At 37.7% G+C, this 21,433-nt stretch overlaps 2 protein-coding genes and 1 long non-coding RNA gene across 5 annotated transcripts in view; 2 read left to right on the top strand and 1 right to left on the bottom strand.

The window, feature by feature from the left end:
* GLMN (glomulin, FKBP associated protein) overlaps window positions 1-2,952 on the top strand; it is a 21,604-nt gene extending 18,652 nt beyond the window's left edge. For both annotated transcript variants that reach the window (XM_061465499.1, XM_061465500.1), the window contains exons 17-19: window positions 82-205; window positions 1,604-1,686; window positions 1,814-2,952. In XM_061465499.1, the coding sequence (XP_061321483.1) occupies window positions 82-205; window positions 1,604-1,686; window positions 1,814-1,921 (315 nt within the window). In that variant the 3' untranslated portion in view covers window positions 1,922-2,952. The remainder of the gene's footprint in view (window positions 1-81; window positions 206-1,603; window positions 1,687-1,813) is intronic.
* On the bottom strand, window positions 2,945-11,627 carry CUNH1orf146 (chromosome unknown C1orf146 homolog). Of its 2 annotated transcripts, none has more exons than XM_061465506.1 (6): window positions 11,456-11,627; window positions 10,868-10,993; window positions 8,573-8,666; window positions 7,318-7,486; window positions 4,423-4,501; window positions 2,945-3,068 (listed from the first exon to the last, which is right to left on the bottom strand). In XM_061465506.1, the coding sequence occupies exons 2-6, from the start codon at window positions 10,934-10,936 to the stop codon at window positions 2,949-2,951; spliced, it is 531 nt and encodes a 176-aa protein (XP_061321490.1). In that variant the 5' UTR covers window positions 10,937-10,993; window positions 11,456-11,627; the 3' UTR covers window positions 2,945-2,948. The 2 variants fall into 2 exon arrangements, with proteins under 2 accessions (XP_061321490.1, XP_061321489.1); XM_061465505.1 differs by having other exon boundaries at window positions 11,370-11,627.
* Window positions 11,628-12,727: 1,100 nt separating this feature from the next.
* Window positions 12,728-21,433, top strand: part of LOC133275507 (uncharacterized) — a 37,090-nt gene continuing 28,384 nt past the window's right edge. The window contains exon 1 of the long non-coding RNA XR_009745554.1: window positions 12,728-12,806. This is a non-coding gene — a long non-coding RNA (uncharacterized LOC133275507). The remainder of the gene's footprint in view (window positions 12,807-21,433) is intronic.

The following is a 21,433-nucleotide window of genomic DNA, read 5'->3' on the forward strand; positions in this document are numbered from 1 at the left end:
CTAAAGCCTTGTGCTAAAAAACTCAGCACTGCAATGCTTCCATAAAACTAATTCGTAACCTTCTCTGCTCTGTTTGGATAGACTGGAGTATGGACCATGATTCCCAGGGTTGAGCAAAATTTTTTAAAGCCACTGCATGTAGGACTCAATATGTCAAAAGCACACTATGAAGCAGAAATAAAGAATAAGAAAGAGAATAAAAAAGGTTAGTTGGTTTCTTTTTTGTCTTAGCTTTGTATTTACAAACTGTGGAAGTCCCTTGGAAACAAAGAATTGGTGAGTGCTGTATAGATCATGTTTTATACCACTGTTGACAGTATTCAGAATTTCAAATATTTCAGTAGTTGCTACATTTAATACTAATAATTTCCATAATTGGTCAGAAAAATCAGAACTTCTCTCTCATCACATATGGAAACCTGACAGAAATGTTGCATAAGGACCTTCAAAGCTTGTTCTGCATTTATACTTTCGATTTTTAAGGTTTGACATCTAAGTGTCTCTGAAAATATAGCCCTTAAGTTTCATAGCAGGTATGGGGAGGTGAACAAGAAAAGAAGTAATTAACACAGCAAATAGGTGCTCTCTTAAAGCCTGAAGAATTACACAGGGATTTTTTTAATATATACATATATATATATATATACACACACATATACTTATATATATATTTAAAATCTGACACACAGAATCAGGTTCTGTTCAGGGTTAAACAGACACATTCCACAGGATGTAAGAGCTGTAGCTGCTTTAGGCAGTCTCTGTGTATGTCAGATCCTCTCTTCCTTTGTGATCTCCAGTACAACTAAGACAGCCCAAGGAACTTCTTGCTTTTGCTACCAAAGATGTCAGTAAAGCTTTTTGCCCCGAGTCTTATCCTCTTCTGTTGTTGTTAACTAAATACGTATGAGGCACAGAAGGGGAATTTTTCTAAAGGCAACCTGTGGGTACCTTTGTAAAGGAAATACTTTAAAATGAATTAGGAAGCTTTTTCTTTTATCTAGCCTTTGACAAAGCATAAAGAGATTTGAGTTTGGGAGAGAACATCTAACTCGTAGCAGTAATTGGTTTAGCCTTTTTCCCCAATGTATATATATTATGTTGAATTTCAAATATGTGGTCTGAATGTAAGAGGTTTTCCCCTTAGTTTTCAGCTCTGTCCTTGTAGTTTTGCTTGCTGCAAGTAATCTGCCTGAAACAGAGAAGCCCACAGCCTTTTGTTAATAAGTATTTCATGTCTGGATTCATTAAGTCAAGCTAAAGAACCTTCCACTATCTCTGGATGTTGAAATAGTAAGAATTTATCAAAAAATTGACCAGATTTAAGCGTTCTTTTTCCCTTAAAAAAACATTTTTGCTGTATATAATTCAGTTGCAGATACTGCCTGTTTAGTAATGTATGTTATGGCAAGCATAGAGATAGCATCCAGCTCAAACTGTCTTCCTCTTAAGGTTCAGCACCTTCTGTCCTCTGTTCAGTCAATCCCTAAGTTTGTGGGTTTTAACAATTACTGTCTAGAAATGCTAATATATTAAACATTATTTCCATTCTAAAAGTTATGTAAAACAGCAGCCTGAGCTCTGGTTGCCTGTTCTCTTCTAGAGGCGCAGAGTCCTAACACAGTTTGTTCTGTAACTGTTAGTGGGGAAAAGATGCCTGCCATGACTACTGACATGCAGCTTCAGGTGAGTTTGCATTTCCTTTGAAGTCATTCAGAAGTACTGAAAGTTTTTTTTTGCATCTGGAGACAAACATACAGATACAGTGAGAAAGAAATTATTCTAATAAAAATAATCTCTTTTGTCATTTCAGGTTTTACACTCTGCTCTCTTCACTTTTGATTTAATAGAAAGTGTTCTGGCTCGAGTAGAAGAACTTATTGAAGTGAAAATAAAAGCTGTAATGGATGAAAATAGTTAGGTCAGGTGAAGTATTTGAATTAATATACTTCTTTAGAAGATCATTTTGACTGTGAGACTAGCTGAAAAGTAGGTACCAGCCTTTAAAGAACAGCAGTTCAGAGTGGCCTCTGGAAGAACTGCAAATGCTGCTCTTCATAAGTCTTCATTTTTTTTATTTTACTTTGCTATTGTTATATGGGTTTCACAGAGATGGCCTATTTTCTCAAATACTCCTTGTCAGAAACTGATACTTTTTCTGAAGTTTAGAAATGAAAACTGAGGGTTTTTTTGTTTTTTTTTTTTGTTCTTTTGTCATGGCAAGGAGATAATGGTTGTGCATTTATTTTTCTGTTCATCTTCAGAATTTGTTAGATAATAGTTGCTGAATGGTGTTGTGAATTACAAAGGTTTTTATGAAGTGACTGGAGAAGCATTAATTAAAAAGCACTGTTTAAGCATAAGGTATTTTTATTAACACTTTGTAAATATAGAAACTTATACATCAATACTAAACCAGGATGCTAAGATTCACATAGATAACAGTAGAAACATTATGGTGAGGAAAACCAGGTTTAAAGAAAAACAAATCAACTTTGAGCCAAATGAGATGTTAAAACTTAGTAGCAAACCAGGTAACACTTGTGTTTACAAAAACACATTGCATAAGGTTTCATACATATAAGTGTTGTATGTGGGAAACCTCTTTAGTATTGATTATCCTTATCTTTCATGACAAATTTGTCCTTGAGATAGATTAAGCATTTTTGAAAATTATTCTAAGCAGATGAGCTCCTAAGTTCAGAATCAAGTTAAAAATAAGGATGGCTTTTTTATAGTGCAGTTAAACCACTTTTTTTTTTCCTATACAACGCACATTTGGTATAAAGTATGCTATTTTTCACTGTATAGTTATTTAATATAATTTTTCATTCCAACTGCGTAAGTTGTATATACAGTCTTTTGAAATGTCACTATATTTTTAAGAACATTCTATATTTTGTGTAAAATGTAGCCACTATTTATGAATAAAACCCCCAAATGCTAAATCAATTCCACTGCAGCTGGTACTCCTGAAGCATCTTCCAAACTGGACTTTTTTCTATGATTTGGGCTTTTGTCGTTGCCATTTTGTAACGAATATCATTTGCTTGTGGCTTGGAAGTTATCTTGGAGAAAAGAATAATATTATTAGTAGGACACAGTAACTCTTAGGTAATAGAATATTCAACATCTTATTTTTCAAATAGAACAGATGTAAAATTATTCGGCACTGAAATGTGAAGCCTGTTTTCTGAAATGGATATTCAGGAATGATGTACACAGAGGTGATTGTGATGTATCCCCTCAGGTGCAAGACCAGTCTTAACATAACCAGTCCTGTCAGCACTGCATCTAATTATCTGGATAGTATTTCAACAGGAGTTGGGTAGGTAGCCCAGGATTAGTTGGATGGTATTGCTCTCCTGGCCAATACCAAGGCCAAAAGTTCATTTTTAGGCCCTATACCAGTTAGGGATTCTCTGACAAAAGATGAGCTCATTAAACTAGCTCTGCACTGCACTGGTTAAGAAATAATGTAACAGCAACCAATAGATTTGTGGTATGTGCTATTATCACTTTTCATGGGGGTCTCCTATGGGAGTTTGGTGTAAACATCCTGAACAAGTAGAAAAGCAAATTCAAGTTTATAGGATCAACAGTAGTCTTAAAGGCTTTTAGGTTAATGCTGTATTAAGAGTGGGCCAGACATCAGTAGATACCATTAAAAGTTTAAGTACGGTGTTCAATGTTGTAATAAGTATTTAATAACTTTTGCCATTTAGTGAGATGTAGTTTACACACTTTTAAAATTATTAATACTCTGAATAGGTTAATGCTGCTTATTTTGAGATACCCACTTCAGGAAAGGATAAAATGTAAATTCATAGTTGATTCCTAGCATGTCTTTCAGCCTGCTCGTTTTATTTTTAGTACAGGGGATGCTGCTAGGACTGGTTACAGTGAGTATCTAAATTGAAATCTTCATGTTCTTTAAAGATGTTCAGTAAATAGGTTTAATTGTTTGTTGTGCATATAGGCTATGTTGCAGATACACAGACAAATTACACTCATTAAGCTGTAGGAATAATATAATAGTATGTGCATCAAAGTACACAGGTAACTAGTCTTCAGATTGTCATTTTTACTTCAAGTCATTGCATATTTAGATCTCATGCTGGTTCTGTACTAATAAATGAAGACATCCTAACTTAACAGTGGTAAGTAAAAGCCAAATTAGCTCTTAGTATCTAATTTGTCTTCATAGGTGCTATTTAGAGCTTTTTAAATTGCCTTTAGCTGAGTCTTTATTGTTAAAGTATCATAGTGGTGGTCCTACCTCCATGTATTTAATGAACTGTGGTCAATATGACCCAAAAAGCTCCATTTAGGGAAAAATAAGTATTTTTATAGTTCTTGGCTTTTCCTGGCTAATATAATTCTGAAGAACTAATAGTTTTGAGAATATGCAGCCAGACTTACCTTAGCTATAGTCAGCATTAACTTAACGGTTTCAGCACTGTTATGAACTGGTATTATACGTAAATTACTGCCCAGGAATCTAAACATCAAAATAAATTAAGGTTACTTTTAGAAGCACATTTAATTTATTATGCCACAAAACTAAAAAAGCATTCCCACACAATGGAAACAACTTCTTGTGTGCCTTCACAAGTACAATGAACATTGCCTTTATCATTAAAGGCCACTGTAGAGTTCCTGTGGTTTGTATAGCCATCTGTCCCATTTTTGTACCACTTGTTTATGTGGGATCTGGAAGGGCTTATTTCTTCTAGGGTTGTAATATGTCAATGCTTCTTAAGCATGTGTACATTCAGAGAGAGCTGGCCCCTCTCCTGCTGTATTGAAGACTGTCCATTTTCAGTGCCAGGAAAAAAATATTCAGGGTTTTTTTAATGGCTTTGGAAAAACACAGGAAAGTATCTAAAAACAACTGTGCTAAAAATACATCATTTGAAGTATCTGAACTAAATCTTTTTAGTGTAGTATCTAATTATAGCAACCTACACGTCAGCTGTGATTACGATAATGGGATAATTCCGGTAAGAATTTATTGTAAGGACTTGCTCATTCAAAAAATTTAACCCAAAATTCATTCTATAAATAACATCATTCATATGCATTCATTCTTGAGGATGAAATCTGCAGATTTAAAATCCTAGCATGTGTTGTCATTCAGTGCAGTCATGGGGGAGAGAGCAAGATCAAAGCTTAGGCAAGCACAGAGTCATTCCTTAAGACTTGTATCTTAAGTGTGTTGTAGCAATGACACCAAAGTGAGCATTGCTGCTGTTTGGTGGTGTAGAGCTAAAATATCAGAGGGGCTTAACCACAGAAAAGGAGGAATTTTAGATAAACAAAATAATCCAAAGGAAGTGCCCAGCTGCTCAGTTGTATTCCCCTGTCTTCTCCCCTTGTGACTGCCACCTGCTCTACCCCTCAGTCTGCTTGATGATTTGGACTCAATCACATTAGGACCCGTGCTGGGTAGATAGCTGGGCTGAACTTGGCTGCCCATTCTTCTAATTAGCAAAAATAAATGTTACAAGCAGTGTCCTTCCCTAAGAGGAGGTACTTGGGTCACTGTTGAGTCCTATTACAATCTCATGCAGAAACTGGTTTGATTTACATTTAGGGATTAGAGAAATAAATACATGCAGCTTTGCTAGTAATAGCAATAGGCTAAGCAAAGTATGAATGAACAAAGTAGAACAAGGAAAACAGTGATGTGTACTTCCCTAGAGCCATGAAAATCCATTTCTATCAGTAGTTTTGCTTCCAGTAACAGTGGGTCTAAATTTAGTCTGAATTTTATTAATCTGATCACCAGGCAGACTACTGTCTGTTAGAACACATGGCTGGTCTTTGCTCCAAGGTGTTTAAAATTTAACATCCAGATTTACTGAGGCTTCTAGTGGGATGCTCATTGGAGCTGTAATGATAAAAATAGCTTTTTTCCCACTTCCCCCATGATATGCAGAATCCGCATCAAGTGTTCGTGTTGTTGAGCAACAATCCCATAATGTTCTCGTTAATAATAAAAAATCCCTTCCCAGCTGCAACAAAACCATAGATAAGCAGAAAGAAACAATAATTCAGGAAGACCTGAGAATACCAGGGACTTTGTTTTTAACAAATCCAACAGGTGACTTGTGGTTCAAGAGAACATGGCACAAGTTTGAACCCCAGCAATGCAAAAGCTCGGTCAGTGATTTACATACAATAGCAGAACTCCAAGCTGCCAGGTAGTAAAAAAGTACCTGCATCATAGTATACTCGTGCCTAGTCAACATCAATTTGGTTATGGCCTGCTATGGCAAAAGTGTTATTTTTATTTTAATAAAATGACTGACTTGCCAACTGGAATATGGCTTCAGAGCACCACAGTTGTTATTAATCGACACATGCACAAAATCTGCGTACACAACGACAAGGAGATTGAGAATTAACATTGCCATCAGCTGAATAACATGTTCTTGCTGAGTGGTGGCAGAGCTTTTGAGAGTTCTCATGAAAATGTATGGAATTTTCACAAGTGGGTAATAGATTTCCTGCATTTCATCCTGCACACTGTGCTGCTCATCAGCATCTGGCAGCGTGCCCAGGATTTAATGGAACTGGTGCTAGCTTCAAGGAGGTAAAGATCAAAGAAGCCATTAGAATTGTCATTTCTTTGATGTCAAGAGTGAAAATCAACTGCAGTTAGGAGTACTATACCTACCAGGAAACAGTTTTGACAACGAGTATGGAGCACAATTGGGTAAGTGTTGTCAGCAAGGTATATACTGAAACATGCATGTTTTCAGGCTTCATCAGAAATCATAGATACCATTTTAAATAAACCAGGTTTGTACTTTTGCTTAAAAATAACACCCATTATTTCAACTGTTCCAGGACTGTATAAGAGACACTGTTCCAAGTAAACAGATTTTAAAAGCTGGTGAAGAATCTGTACTTTACAATAAAGCCTCTTCTCAGGTAGGAACCTCACCTGTTCCATTTTGAAAATGACTACGAAAAGATGATGCCAGAGCCAAGAAAATTGCCTAATTTTTCAGTTCAATAGAAAACCTTAGAAAGAATTCTATTACATAGCAAATAACATCCCTTTCAATCACTTTAGGGCTGTGTTTTGAGGAACATCCCATTCTGTTACCTATGACATGTCAGACTGATTCACTTAGCATTCTTTTCATTTGCCATTATTAAACATATACTTTATATAATTTTCCAGTGCATTAGCAAAATAAAAATAATAATTTTGAAAATAATTCCTAAAACAATCTTCCTGAATCTAGGACTGCTACTTCATTTCTTCCTAGTAAGAAAAAGCTTGGTTTGATGTTGAAATCATACCTTTTCTGAATCTTCAACATAACATTCCATTCTTCTGGGCCATGAAGAGCAGCTGACAAAACCAGAAAGCTGTTCCGGTGAATGCTCATGAACTTCTGAATTCTTTGGGAAAACTGTTCTTCCCCTGTCATAAGCAGGTCTTGAGTGTCTGACAGCATAAATGCAACACCTATTGAAGAAACTGATGTAAATGCACATGTCACGGCAGCAGTATAAGGTTCTCATCACAAACCAGGAAGCAGAATTCTTACTCAAACAGTAGTTTAAAAGGCAGTGGAACAAAGCACACAGGTGAATTTATGCACCTTGACACTAAAATGCAGTCATGAGATTTGGCCAGTGATGACTAGTAATTCGAAGATAAAACTACAAGTAATTCAGAGGTTATTTTCTACCAAAACATCAAAGAATCCCCAGCTGTTCAATACATTCAAAGTACAAACTCTGAATGCCTTTGAAAGTAACTGCCACAATAGAATGAATTTAGGGCAAATGCAAAGACTGATTGAGTAGCTCAGCAAGTCCTATTTCTAAATGAGATAAACATCTTGAAAGTCACCTCAACTGTCTATCATGAAAAAATAAACTATAACCCTGTCAAGTAAATTATTCTGAAATGAAAAATTAAAAAGGCTGAAGTTTAGGAGGCTTAACAATTGAGGCTACAGAAGTCTAAGCCAATGTGTGCCTTCTTAGTCCTTATAATTCAGGAGGATAAAGGATCTTATCTGTTTAAAGCATCTTCTGCTCTAAAAGGGAAGGCTAGGTATTTCATGTTTGCAATTTCAGCAATTTCCTAATAAAAACTGCTCAAAGTATCTTTTCCCTAACTCCTCTGCTACCACCAGGTTTGCAAACTCAACTTGGAGGATGAAAGCTTAGTATCTTGATTCACTCTTGTGTTTACAGCCAGGAATATGAAAGATCCTGACAGCTATCTTATATGTTAGTGGCACTCAATGTGCTTGCTCAATTATAACAAGAATTTACTGAACAGCTCAGCCGATGATCACCAAATCTAATGAAGTGATGTAATGTTCTACAAAATGTCCAAAAAAAGTACAAAATGTTTCATCCCCAAAGTTCTCTGCCCCCTCCCATGATTTACATCTAATCATATCACAGCTCGTTCCACTACTGGCACGACATTCCAATAAGGCAGTTTTTATTCAGTTCGGTGTAGCCTACAGCAGTGCCTGATCTTGCATGTCATTGGAGTTAATGAGTTTAAAAGCATAAACTCGAAGTACTGTACCAGAAAGAGAAAAAATCACAGATCCAGGTTCCACGGAATCTGAGTATCGAACACGGTGCTGTTGCCTCTGTAGAACTGCAGAAATTTCATGATTCTAAATAGATTTCAAAAGGTTATTTTTAAAATATGTTTTCAGCCAACAAGCTTGGTAGAAATATTCTTAAAGCCCTGTCTGAACCATTAGAGATAGAACTTGAGCACTGTGGTTTAAAAGAATATTTTTCATTCCACTAGCAATAAAAGGGCAGTAAAATGTTAATTAAACTGGTTCAGTTAATGAAATTCTGAATTATTTGCATTGGAGGTTATCAAACACTGAAAGGCAATTTTGGATGCACACATTCGGTTTGCCTCAGGAAACTCTCGCATAATACATAAAGAAGCTGAAACATTTTACAGTCTATTTTTGTGAGATGTGCTAAAGGAGGATTTGCAGCAGTGAAGAACATGCAGTAGTGTGTTTCCATGACTTCAGTTAATTAGCCTGCATTATTTCCACAGATGTCAGCATTTCATTTGGAAGATAGTTCAGCAAATCTGTATGGGACATGATTTTCTTTAAAGCCTTTTGATAGGCAAACTGAAACATTGCACTATGTGACATAATCATCTACAGAATGGAGTGGGCTTGAATATATTTTACAGCCTGCAGAAACCATTTCTGCGGTATGTTCTAGAGAAGCTGCTCAAACACATTTGAAAGGTTAAATCATTTAATCCTTTTTTAGCTAGTAGCATGTTCTTTAACCTACCCAGTTAAAACATAGGCGACCTGCCTATGTAGGGAAGTGTCATGGTTTAGTGGTAGAGTACAAAATAAAGTCAGGATAGGAGGTGAACCAAAGGAGACAGTAACCAGAAATGTGCTTTCAATTGGTCTGGGAAGGGAACACACAATGACAGCTGCTTATGAGCTATAATTACAATTTTGGAAAAACTCTCTGCTTCTAAGCCACTGTTGACAGTGAATTATTTAATGCACAAGTAACAGCTATAAGAGAAGTACAGCTGCACAGGGAAAAGAGAAAGCTCATAACCAAAACTGGTACGAAGCACTACTTTGTAAACAAAAAGCCATCTTAGATTTGTATTCAGCTGTGAGGATGGAGGCACGGACCCAGAGGTAGAGTGCATGCTGCATCGTTTATTGAAAAGATGACACGATATTTATATGCTTCCAAGCAATTAGCCAAGCACATCTGTGTTTGCCTTGCGGTTACATCAGGTGAAAGGTCTATCTGATTTTCTTATCGACATCCTCTTTCCAGTTCCGCTGTCCTTGTTCCTTGCCAGTTTCAACATCTTCCAAGTACCAGTCAGGGACAGGTCACTCTTAATTGCCTACTATAGTTTCTCCTTCCCATGGTAGCTCTTAATTGCCAGCTTTGATACATTCCAGGCCCCACATGCAGCTGTTTCCACATCTTTGCTCACAGGGAGACCTTACTGACAGCTGTAGTTTCGACTAGAGCTGGGGCTCTCAGGAATGAGTTATGCTGGTATATCTGATGAGATCACTGCCCTCCAATACCTGTCACTGTATTATGGATTAAGCTGCTCTTGAAGCAGTTCCCACTCTGGAATAGTTTACAGGCTGCCATTCTGAGACAAGCAGGCAAATAAGGACAGGCTTTAAACTGAGGAGATTCAGGAATTACTTCAGCACCATTCACTCATTTATACAGCGGAGATGAGATGAAATGATAACCTTGTCAACCAACCAGAAGGTATCCTTCCTGGTGAATTAAAGCCCTCATGCCTCTAAATTCCAGCCAGCTGACATGAAATTGGCCTTAGCAGCAGAAACTAATTATTAGATCTTTGACATACCCTTTCATTTTACTGGGGAACACAGTCTTGGCTTCTGATATTAGCAGATACAAATACACATCACTAGCTGTAACTCTATTTTAAACTGAACTGCACACTTCTTAATAGTTTACCTCAATGTTGATAGTGTGTAGTAGAAAATAAAATGTCTAGGGAGAAATTCAGAGAAATAAAAACATTCCTGATAGGAATTATCTACAGTGCTAACTGAAAGCAGCATCAGTGCAGTGCAGAAATGATGAGTCAGGGAGACAATCCTAAAGTAGCGATGAGAAAAATCAACACACACAGAGAAAAGAACCAGCACTACAGTAGAAGCAACATCAGGCTAATATCACTGCTTTATCCTCAAAAAACTAGACTGATTCACACTGCATACAAGATTTTCACATCTAGAATATAGAAAATGCTTCTTTCAGCACTTCTTTGTGAATCAGATGCTGCTCTTGAGAAGCAGCACTGTACCTGGAGAGCTGTACTCATAATAACTGTTGTTCTCCATCTTGACTGTTCCTGCCCACTGGTTTCTGCCATTTTTTCCAAGGGTTTCGTGGCTTTGCAGTGAAATCTCAGGTTCTACCTCCTGAAAAGCTTGCGAAAAGAAAGATAACAAATATTACCTGCCACTTAAAGAGGTGAAATGTTTAAGGCACACAGATCTATTAAAAGATTTGATTAAACCTCAAAATTCTACAAGATGTATAGAGGTTACCACTACCACTGAACTAAATTAAGATGGCAATCAGATACCAAAATAGCTTTAAAGAATCTGTATCTGAGAGGGCTTCCTGTGTAAGAACTAACAGGGAGAGCAGCATAATGAATAAGTGATTTCAGAAAAACATTCCTAAAAGCACTTGGGACTGTTTGCACTGTGCACCCTTTAGATGACAATACTTTCGGAAGCCTGCCCCGGGCCTCCAGCCCCGCCATGTTACAGGACTGGGCACTAGCTCTTTACATGTACGTTTGTTTTTCACTCTATCTCGGCAGGCCGTAGTTCAGCGAGGCTCGTGTGGGGCAGCTGGGGACGCTAAAGCTCTCTGCCGAAACCTGAGGTAGCGTGGAGGCCGCGCCAGGCCGCTTACCCGTGAGGCGCCTGCTGCTGGCGTGAGACCCGGTTTCCACAAAGCCTCCCTGCCAGTCGATGCCCAACTTAAGCTGTAATCGTGTTTCCCCTCGTTTTAAAAGCCTGTAAGGCGCTAAAACGAAATCCCCACATCCATCTCCCAAAAGCGCGGCGGGAGCTCTGGCGGTGCCGGGCAGCGCAGGGAAGGCCCGCCCCGGCCCACGCTTCTCGTCTTCCTGGCAGACCTGGAGCACGCTGCCATAAGATGGCTGTCAGGGCATGCGGTGCGAGTTTAGCCTCGGTAAAACCAGCAGTCGGGCATCTGCGGGGGCCGGGCTCCTTCCCTCAGCCCTCAGAAAGAACCACGGTTGCTCCTTACCGGGGGCTTGCGGTAGCTGAAGCCAAGCTCACCTCGGTTTGAGGCGTGAGGAGATGGCAGACAACAGCTCTGGATTACCTCATGAAGCGCCCACAATTTACTGCCAAGAAGGTAACTGCGGGCTCGGTGGGAAGTGAGGAAGCACTGAAGCCAGTTGTGTTTCCTCGACGCCTGAGTACTGGTCCACTATGCCCTGCCGTGTACGAGAAATCGCCGCCCCTGGTATGTTCTGGAAATGCGCCTACCTTGTAAGTACCTCCCTTACAGTCTGCCATAATCTGGTGGTTGTCTTGGAGATTACCGCTGTACAAATATGGATTCTGTGATATTTTTAGGTGATAAAAAGGATTTGAAGGACAAGGATTTGGAAGCATATCAGGCAGAATAGGTAGGAGTTATAAAGTGATGGTAATAAGTCTACTTTTGCACAGGAGAAAATCTTGAGGGAACGTTTTCATGGACAGCTAATTCTGCAAATGTTTCTGAGGAAGAATATTCCAGGTTATTTTCTGTGATACCCTGAATATACAAGTTACATAGTAAAAAAATGTGAAAGCAAGGAAAAAGCACAGTGAAATACTTAAAATGTTGGAGCCTCTTTTAAGAGGAAACAGTACTTCTTTTGCATGGTAAAGAAGGACTGGAGTGCAGTCATTAATAGTACTGGAAAAGAGCACTGATTTACAGTTCTGCTCTTCAACCAGTATGTGAATCTAAACTCATGCTTGTCTATTGAAACTAATGTTTTTTATGAGAATACAGATTGTAGTAAAAAGTTTTTTAGAGCAGTTTAAAATAGAAGAAAGTGACTGCATTTAAATAACAACTTGTCTGTCTCGCTCAGAAATAATTACGGATTTAAAAATTACTCTGTTTCAGTCAGGAAGTGGATTTTCATCCGATTTCCTACTTCTGTTGGTCAGATGCACCCAAGTTAGCTGCCCCTCACTGCAAAGGTACGGAAATGGCATGCTACTTTTGATAGGAAGTCAAATATTTCTAATGATGAACTTTTAAATTTCTGTAGAATATGACTGTGAATATCACCAAATTAAAGGAAAATAACAGATGTATGAGGCATCTGACTGCGCTGTTCTGGAGAGCGGTGGCAGGACCAACAAACTGTGAAGCTGTTTCCTGTAACACAGTGGAGCCACGTGCTCTGACTGCATACAGAAATGATGGACTTAAGAACATAAGTTATTATAAAATACAGTTATAAAATAATAAGGCAGTTTTATGATGAGGCTTGGTGATCCAGCTGATGTGGAGTTTGAATTCATGCACATTATGAATGAATTTGTGTTTTCATTACTAGAAAAACCTCAGGGCTAGAGAGTAGGAACTGTTTTGTGGTAGTGGTTATATTTGATTTGTAACACTGTAGGATATCTGAATTCATATTTTGGAATATGCCTAATACGTACATTTATTAATTGAATTAAAGCAGTTCGTACTATCATCACAGACTGGTTTGGGTGGAAAGGGACCTTAAAGCTCATCCAGTTCCAACCCCCTGCTATGGGCAGGGACACCTTCCACTAGACCAACCCCTGTCCGACCTGGCCTCGAACGCTGCCAGGGACGGGACAGCCACAGCTTCTCTGGGTACCCTGTGCCAGTGCCTCAGCACCCTCACAGGGAAGAACTTCTTCCTTGTATTAAATCTAAATCTACTTCTTGTGATTAAGATGGAGAAAAAATAATGGGAGGAAACCAAATTGAATAAAAAGGCGTTTCAAAGTGTAATTATCTCTAACAGGTGAATTTTTGTTTGCTTCGGTCTAATACTGTTAGCAATGTATGGTACTTAATGGAAAAATTATTACATTTAAAAAAAAAAATTACAGAGAAATTTAAACACTGGATTTAGGCTCCTGGGATACCAGCATACGCCTTTCTGCTGATCACCAGTTATAATAAGTGAAGTTGGACATCGTCCACCTCAAAATACCTACTTGAGAGGTGTCAGATGATAGATAAGAGTGGGACAACGAGGGAAGCCAAAACGTTAACATCAAAGAATCTGCTTCCTGTCAGCATTTTAACTCCAGTTGTTATATTTTAACTGGTGTAAATTCTGTGTATCTTATATATAATAACTTATTATTAAGGAGACTTAATATATTTCTGCCTGTCATTACATTTGACAATAGTTCACATTTGAAATAAAACCAAGACTCTTTCTGGAAGTTCTGAGGGGAACCGACCTACTGCCTCCTTTGTAAGAGCCACCCCAGCCTAACACTTGCCTGGTCCCAAGTTTTATGCTAAGGGACATGCTGAGCCCCCCCGAAAGAAACTGCTCAAGGAACAATTCTGGTAGCAGTGTGTTTTGCAAATGCCATTTGAGTCTGAATCTCACTTGGCTTTCTCTTTTATGAGCCTAATGTCAGAATGCAAATGAAATGGAGCCTGGCCTCAAAGAAGATGTTTCTTCTGGGCTGCCTGTTTTTCCCCAGTAATTTCCCTTCCAAAAAGTGACCTTGAGGGATGCTGTGCTAGCTGGGAGTATGAGCTAAATTTATGTTACTGCTTGGAGTAATCTCTACTTTGACAGTTTCTGACATTTTGCTAGTCTTGGCTTTCAATCTCAAAAGCATTCCTTTTCCACATAGTTCTGTAGCGCATTTCACATAGAGGTGAAGCTGCAAGAGAGAGAAAGAATAGGACTGTGTCTGTCAGCATATCAAGTAACTCCAGGGAGCAGAACAGCGAACCCCATTTAGGCAGGAATAGAAGGATATTGAGATTAGAATTCCCATATGATGAAGCATTTGGATGAATAACTGATATATGACAAGGCAAAATCGTTAATCAAATTAGTGTTGGTGCTGTCCTGGGCCACATCCCATATGTTCTAAATCAGCACCACTTTTTGATTTTTGTAGGGCAGTTACACAGGTACCACTTTTTGCTGTAGATTTTTATATGAGAAGAGTGTTCATCTCCACAGACATCCCGTCATGTTCTCCAATGATATGATACAGGAAAAAGTAGTGTTTGCCTTTTAGAGGAGAAAAAGCAGGAGTGAACGTGCACTAAACAGAAGATTTTTTTTTTGCAGTTTACAGAACAGAAATAAAAATTAAGGGCAGCAGTCCACAAATCCAATGAAGTACAATGACTCAGCATTTGTTACACACAGGATTTATTATTTGCTGTCATACAGAAATCAGTACTAAGAATGTTCAGTATATAGCATGGGAAAGAAAGCTTGTGGGACTATGCAACTGTACAGAGATTCTGGAAACAGAAGACTGATCACGAGTTATTTGGAAATACTCTTACTTAGGCCCCTGCTAATTAGGTTTGAAAAGCAAGCGGGTAAAAAACATGCAAGCATTCATTTTGAGAGCTTAACACCTTCCCCTCGCCCTCCCAAAGACTGAGTGGTCAAAATATTCCAGGACCATGAAGCCATGGACTACAGGTAGTGACTCAAACTGTTCTCATAATCCATCCGCTTTTACAGGCATAGGATTAATCCTAATTGCTAGACCATGATAATCAGAAAGTAGAGATTGAAGTTTCCTTTTCTACCATGAAGATACAGGGTGATATTTAATTACAGGTAGGAAGTTTGTCTTACAGATCTCATGTTCAGGGACATGAAAATTACTTCATTCTATGAAGGTAACAAAAAGTTTTCATGCTACCTACACTGAACCTGGCAGGTACATACGATTTGTCCTATTTATACTGCTCTTAAGCACATTGATGAAATTCTACTGAGGCAGGATGCTATGCCACACTCCAGAGGGTTGTAAGAAAAGAAGTGAAACACTAAAATGATTTCATTAAGCACAAGTGTAAGAAAATCACACAAACGACTAAATAAGGACTGTATAAATGAGGATGTTGTAGATTTAAGTAATTTAGTGAGCTCACTCTCAAAACTGGCTTATACAGTTCGAAAGTAAGTTACATGAGCCACAATTTTTACTTGGGTTACCAGTCTTTCTGTTCAGACACTTAAAAATACCCTGATTTTTACAGATGTGGATCTGACAGCAGTCACTAATTGCAGTGAGAACTGAGAAAAACTCACTTGTGTGCATAAATATAAAATCTGATGGACTCTCTTGGTAATTGGACTCAGTCCCCAAATTTGTGTATGTGAGCCTCTGTTCAGAGGGTGTACCACTAGAAGATGCACTCACTCTAATCCAGTTAGCGTTCACCTTCTGTTAAACTATTTTGACCATCAGTGTCCTTGTTAAATATATCTAGTTACTGAGTTATAGTCACTACTTCCCAATACTGAGGCTTCATTTATTGAAGATCTGATCAGTGTTCATATTGTACTGTGCAATAGCAAAAGCTCTTTTGTTGCACATAATACAGAAAGTTAAATTCCTTAGGACTTTCATTTCTCTTATGAATGTCTTCTGAGCTGGGAACTCAGCAATAAATTAAGGAGAACAGGGAAGCAACTTAATGGAATTCCTTATTAATTATTTCATACTTTAATTGTGTCCAGGTGGTTCATCAGAATTAGAACCTCATTGAGTACCATGTAATAACCCAAGTATGCAGTGTCTGCCCCCAGTGCCAGTTCCATTACCCTTTCTGAAAAGGGAATGTTAACCTGAAAGCCCATCTGTAAATGTTTAAGTGGATTTGCTCCCTTGTTTGCAGAACTGTGGCCTAATTGACTACACAGTATAGATTGCAAAGCAAAGTATAAAAGAAAGGTCAAATGCAAGTAATAGAGGTGTGTATGCATGCATGTACTGTATAGCTTCTTCAGTTATTAGTTACCAAAGTTTAAAAAAAAATTATGAAACCCAGTATTTTCCCCAAATTGATATCCACTGTTTATATAAATCGTTTTCCTGTTACAAGTTTCCATAAACACACACAGTAGTTGTTGATAGGAAACCTGGTTTTAAATTAGCCAAAGCATGTATTTGAGCTGCATTTTTTTTCCAAAATTGAATACATTATAGTGATTTTTTTTTAAAAATAACATATGTAGCTTGTGTTCAAGAGCTGAAAACCAGTATGGATTTTCTGCAAGAGATGAAAGCTTCTAATTATATTGGATTATAAATCTAAGCACATTTCCATGGAGTCACCCACTGTAACAAAGCTGCTGGTTCTCATTCTATCTTTTGTCCTCAGTTCCAGTGTAGTCCTGGCAAGAATGTCATTTATCAGTATAAATGTTAAATCAGCCCAGTGATGAAATATTAACAGAATGCATACAATTATGACTCCTAAATTGAAGTCTTTGTAGCTGCAATTTGTCACATCTAGAATTAGTACAGTAAAACTAGAAAGCTATGAAATAGATAAAATGGAAAAATAGCACTTCTCGTACATGCATTTAATGTAGGCAAGCCCTGAACGTGCTTCAGCTGAGGTCAACAGGAGCTTTTCCTTTGATGTTAGTGGAAGCAAAATAATGACTTCTTAAATGTCTTGGTTCTGAACAACAGATGAACAACATAATAGTCGTTCTTAATTCTTTCATGCAAAGGTTTAGATTTTCTGCAGCAAAGTAGAATGAACATGCTACTAATTATTTTCTAGGTGGTAATAATATATATTCAAAGCTTTAAAACAGTCTCCTACAGTCTGTACCTAGAACTTACTCCCTGAAAGTAACTGAGATAGACAACATTAAGGGAACAGGTCCTATGGACAGGCTTTGTGAGAAACACAGAAAGTTCTCTTGCCCACTAGTTCCTCTGAAATAATAAAATTTGCAAATTCAAAAGCTCGGTGTAACTTTGAAATAATTAAAAACCTTTCAAAGTGTGGAATAAGATTATTAAACATGTACAGTTCGGTTACATATCATCCACAACATAAAAACATTATAAGCAAGCTGTTCTTGTACTTCCTTACTAATACATTCCAGATATAACCAAAGTAGTTCTGTTATAATATTTTTATCTCAAGTCACTATTTCCTGTGAGCACTGTGCTCCTTTCTGTTGACTTTATTACCATGTTACATACTATGGACCTTGGTAAGGCCCTTGCAACCTGATCTAACTTTGAAGTTACCCTTGCTTTCAGCAGGAGGTTGGACTAGTGACCTTTGGAGGTCTCTGCAAGCCTGTGTTTCTCGGTAGTTCTATAATTCTATGATTCTAAAGCAAGCTTTCCTAAGAGAAAAAATGCTGAATATATGGAGTGTCCTTTCTACTACCGCTACCACAGAAGCAGATGTTTATCTTTCCTTATGCTCTTACCTGATCACTTATAGCACCCCAGACTGCCTGCTGATCTTATTTCACGCATACTTCTCTCTCCTGGTCTTTACTTTAGGTCTCAGTCTTGTTTTTTTAGCTACAGTATACAAATATGGCATAATCTCATGCGCTTAAAAAACAAAACGTTATTAACTGATGTGCTTTTCTAACTGTTTCTCTCAATGGTAAAGCTCAGTTTTCTTCCTGCAATTCTGTCATACTTTACCAAACTGTCAACTGCCTGCCTTGCACTCTTGAGAAAGCCAGTATCTCAGTTTGATCACAGTCCCTAAGAAGATGTTAACCAGTTTCAAAACTGCAGTTTTTTGCTCATCTGTCTTGTGGGCCACCAATGAAGCCACTGGTGCATTTTTCCTGATAACCTGTCATGCTTATTTGATTCCTGTCACCATTTGTTTATTTCCTTTACTTCCTTAATTATTTTTTATTAAGCAGATCATTTGGAAGAATCTTCACTTTCCTGAGTTTCCTATAGGGTTTCAAGCTTTGGGCTTTCATTTCATTTTTTCTTCTCTCTGGAATATGTCTGTTGGTGATTTATTACACAGATACTATTTTAGCTAGCTTCTATATGTGAAAAAACTTCAAAGCTGCTTCTCCAGTCCAGACCAGACTCTAATTTTCCAAGCAAAAAGAAGTAATTATTCCTATTGATACCACCTTTTGGAGATGGTATTTTAAACTTAATGCATACTTGTAAAACATCCTTATTTCTCACTTTCGTAACATACTCAAGGTGGCAAACCGTGGGTCATAGCTTATTAAACTCTGATTTCTGAGTCCTGTCCTCTAAATTTCACTTTCTTGTCACTACCTGTAGGATACAGACATCTTTACCCATTCATGTAAGAATCTCATGTAAGCTGTCAGTATAAACTCTTGACTGCAAGAGTGCTTTCTCAGCTTTGCCAAAGTAATTTCACTGTTTTTATTCAAAATACTACTGCAAGCTAAATATTTAAACACTGTTTCGACTATGCCATCTCTTTAGTTTCTTCATTAATGCCCTTTCACTGTGCCATCAGATGTACATACCTTGTCTTTACTTTAGAGGTCATTTATGATCTCTTAATCCCTATTCACTTGGAGCCTAAGTTTGATTGTTTCTCTATGACATTTTCAAACAAACACCTGTCCGTTCTCTCATGTTCTGGAATAGAGGCCAAAAGAGTGGCAAAATCAGTGGCAGGAAGCATAAGCAGGACTTGAGAGTAGTGAAATGACTGATACTGTTAAAACAATAGCCACCTGCATCTGCTTAAAACTTGACCATCATCCTGAATAAGGTGAGATAGGAACAGAGTTTAGATGGCACACAGGTCTGGTCAGGAATATAGATTCCTACAGCTCCCTCACTGTAGCAACATCCAAATGTCACTTTCCAGTTTCTTCTTCTCGTAATGCATGTAGAAGAAGAAAATGACAATATTTAAACTGATGGTGTGCTGAAACCATTGCTAATCATCTAGACAAATATTGACACTCTCATTTCGTTTTTCCATCCATGTTTTTTTTGGTCTTTTGTCTTAACTTGGATTATAAGGGCTCTGCGGGAAGCCTGGTTTTGTTCTGTGTTTGTACAATGTCTAGCCAGTGGGATGCTGCTCTGATTAAGCCTCACAGGCACTCTGGTAACGCAAATTAAAAACAATACAGCTTTCTATTCTTGCTGCTTATACAGAGACTATTAGGCTGTGGGAAACTGAATTCTATGGCTGCATATGTACCAACTGTACAATACACCAAATCCTAATCACTGGGCTACTGAAAAACTATTAAAGGAATTGCAGCAGCGTCACTGGGGACTTGGAGAAGCTAATTTAATTTTCATACAACTGGAAAAGTAAATGCAAAGAAAAAACCAAACAGTTAATCCCTCCCCCATATGGATTCATACAAACAAGGAACTCTGTGCACTACTTTTCAGTATTGCTTTTCTAATTCAGTAAGAAATTAAAAATATGGATAAAGCAAAAAATAGGCAACGGGAACCCTTCTTTCACTTTCTGTCACTTCTCCTAAGCCTTTATTTTTTCCATCACTTCATTTTGTTTAACATGTGAATGCCCACTATCAGAATATTGTCAGAATTTTAACGTTGTTTAAACTCTATGTGAACAACTTTATAGTATAGTCTTTTCCACAGAAATTGAGAAAACACCATGCCTAAGCTTTCTGTAAGAGCTTCTCTAGCGTTGCATCTTTTACTATGGCTAATACGAGAGTGCTTTTGTTTATTCAGAAGATTATCCACTGTCAATATACCTTGTGAACTTGAAGGTGAAAACCAGATTTTCTTGATGATTTGTGCTTCTGAAGGTTCTTATTACTCTATCAGTAGTAATATAGCAGGGTAAATACAACATATTATGTTAAAAGTATTTTAAATCATAATATCTCAGGTAATTTATGCTGCTAAAAAAGTAGTGGAAAGATTATTATGAGACTGAACATCTTTCTTCCCTGAGTTTAAAGTCCTAATTCTTCACTGACATAAAAAGAAAGGAAGGTTTTCCTGTTTCTTCCTCTGCCTTGATATTAAAGAATGAGATAAAATTCTTCCTCCATTTATCTTGGGGAAAATAAAACTTCACTTTTACTTCTGCATCAGAAATTCAATAAAATGGATTTTTGGATAAATTAGTTTGCTTCAGAGCTCTTTTATTATGTCAAGTCTAAAGATGAGACAAGTCCTAACTTCTTTAATCATATGCTGGGGCAGCTTCATATTTTCACAGAACTGAGAGTTTCTGACTGTGAGCTAAAAGAAAGGACGTTTCCAAAGAAAATGGGGCTGCACTGTTAGAATTGTGGAGAAGCTTGCAAAACTGACCAGATTATCAGTGCTTAGAGCCAGCTTGTTGTTAGAACTATTTAAGTGCAGAAAAGTGTTAGAGCCTTTTACTGCCCATATGGCAGCACCCACTTCTGAAGGCACTTCTGTTAATGGCTAAGAGGAGGTAGAATACTTTCTGTTTAAGCTTTATGACAGGCAAGCCCTAATATTTTCATAATGCAGATATCTTAGAGGGCCTACGCTTGTATGGTTCTGGAGTTCTGACTTTGTAGGAATCAAAAATAGTTTCTTCCTCCTTCCTCTGTCAAATCAGAAAAGACAATAAACAGTCCCATCCACACTCAAATTAATAGCCAAACCCAGAAGAAAAAGCAATACTGAGAAGTACATCCTATTGCACTCTTAGTCAGAAGAATGGTTATGTTGACATTTAGTCTTAATATAAAAGCTACACTATAGAGGTATTAATGAAGATGCAAGAATCCTGTTACCCCTCCAAAAAATGTAGCACCTATGAGAACAAAACCAAATTCCTCAGAATCTTGCTGTGCCTTAGGCTG

Source organism: Pezoporus flaviventris, unplaced genomic scaffold, assembly GCF_033815535.1.
Source record: "Pezoporus flaviventris isolate CSIRO_AGI_PZ_B2104156 unplaced genomic scaffold, CSIRO_AGI_Pfla_v1 ptg000040l, whole genome shotgun sequence".
In the NCBI taxonomy this organism is placed as follows: Eukaryota; Metazoa; Chordata; class Aves; order Psittaciformes; family Psittacidae; genus Pezoporus; species Pezoporus flaviventris.

Bases quoted from the DNA above. Each gene is read 5' to 3' on its own strand.
- CUNH1orf146 (XM_061465506.1), bottom strand. From the start codon at position 10,936: ATGGCAGAAACCAGTGGGCAGGAACAGTCAAGATGGAGAACAACAGTT. The intron at 4,502-7,317 runs GTATGATTTCAA...TTTGATGTTTAG, and splicing joins ATGTTGAAGATTCAGAAAAG to ATTCCTGGGCAGTAATTTAC. The intron at 3,069-4,422 runs GTAAGTCTGGCT...CTTTTCTCCAAG, and splicing joins TAATGCTGACTATAGCTAAG to ATAACTTCCAAGCCACAAGC.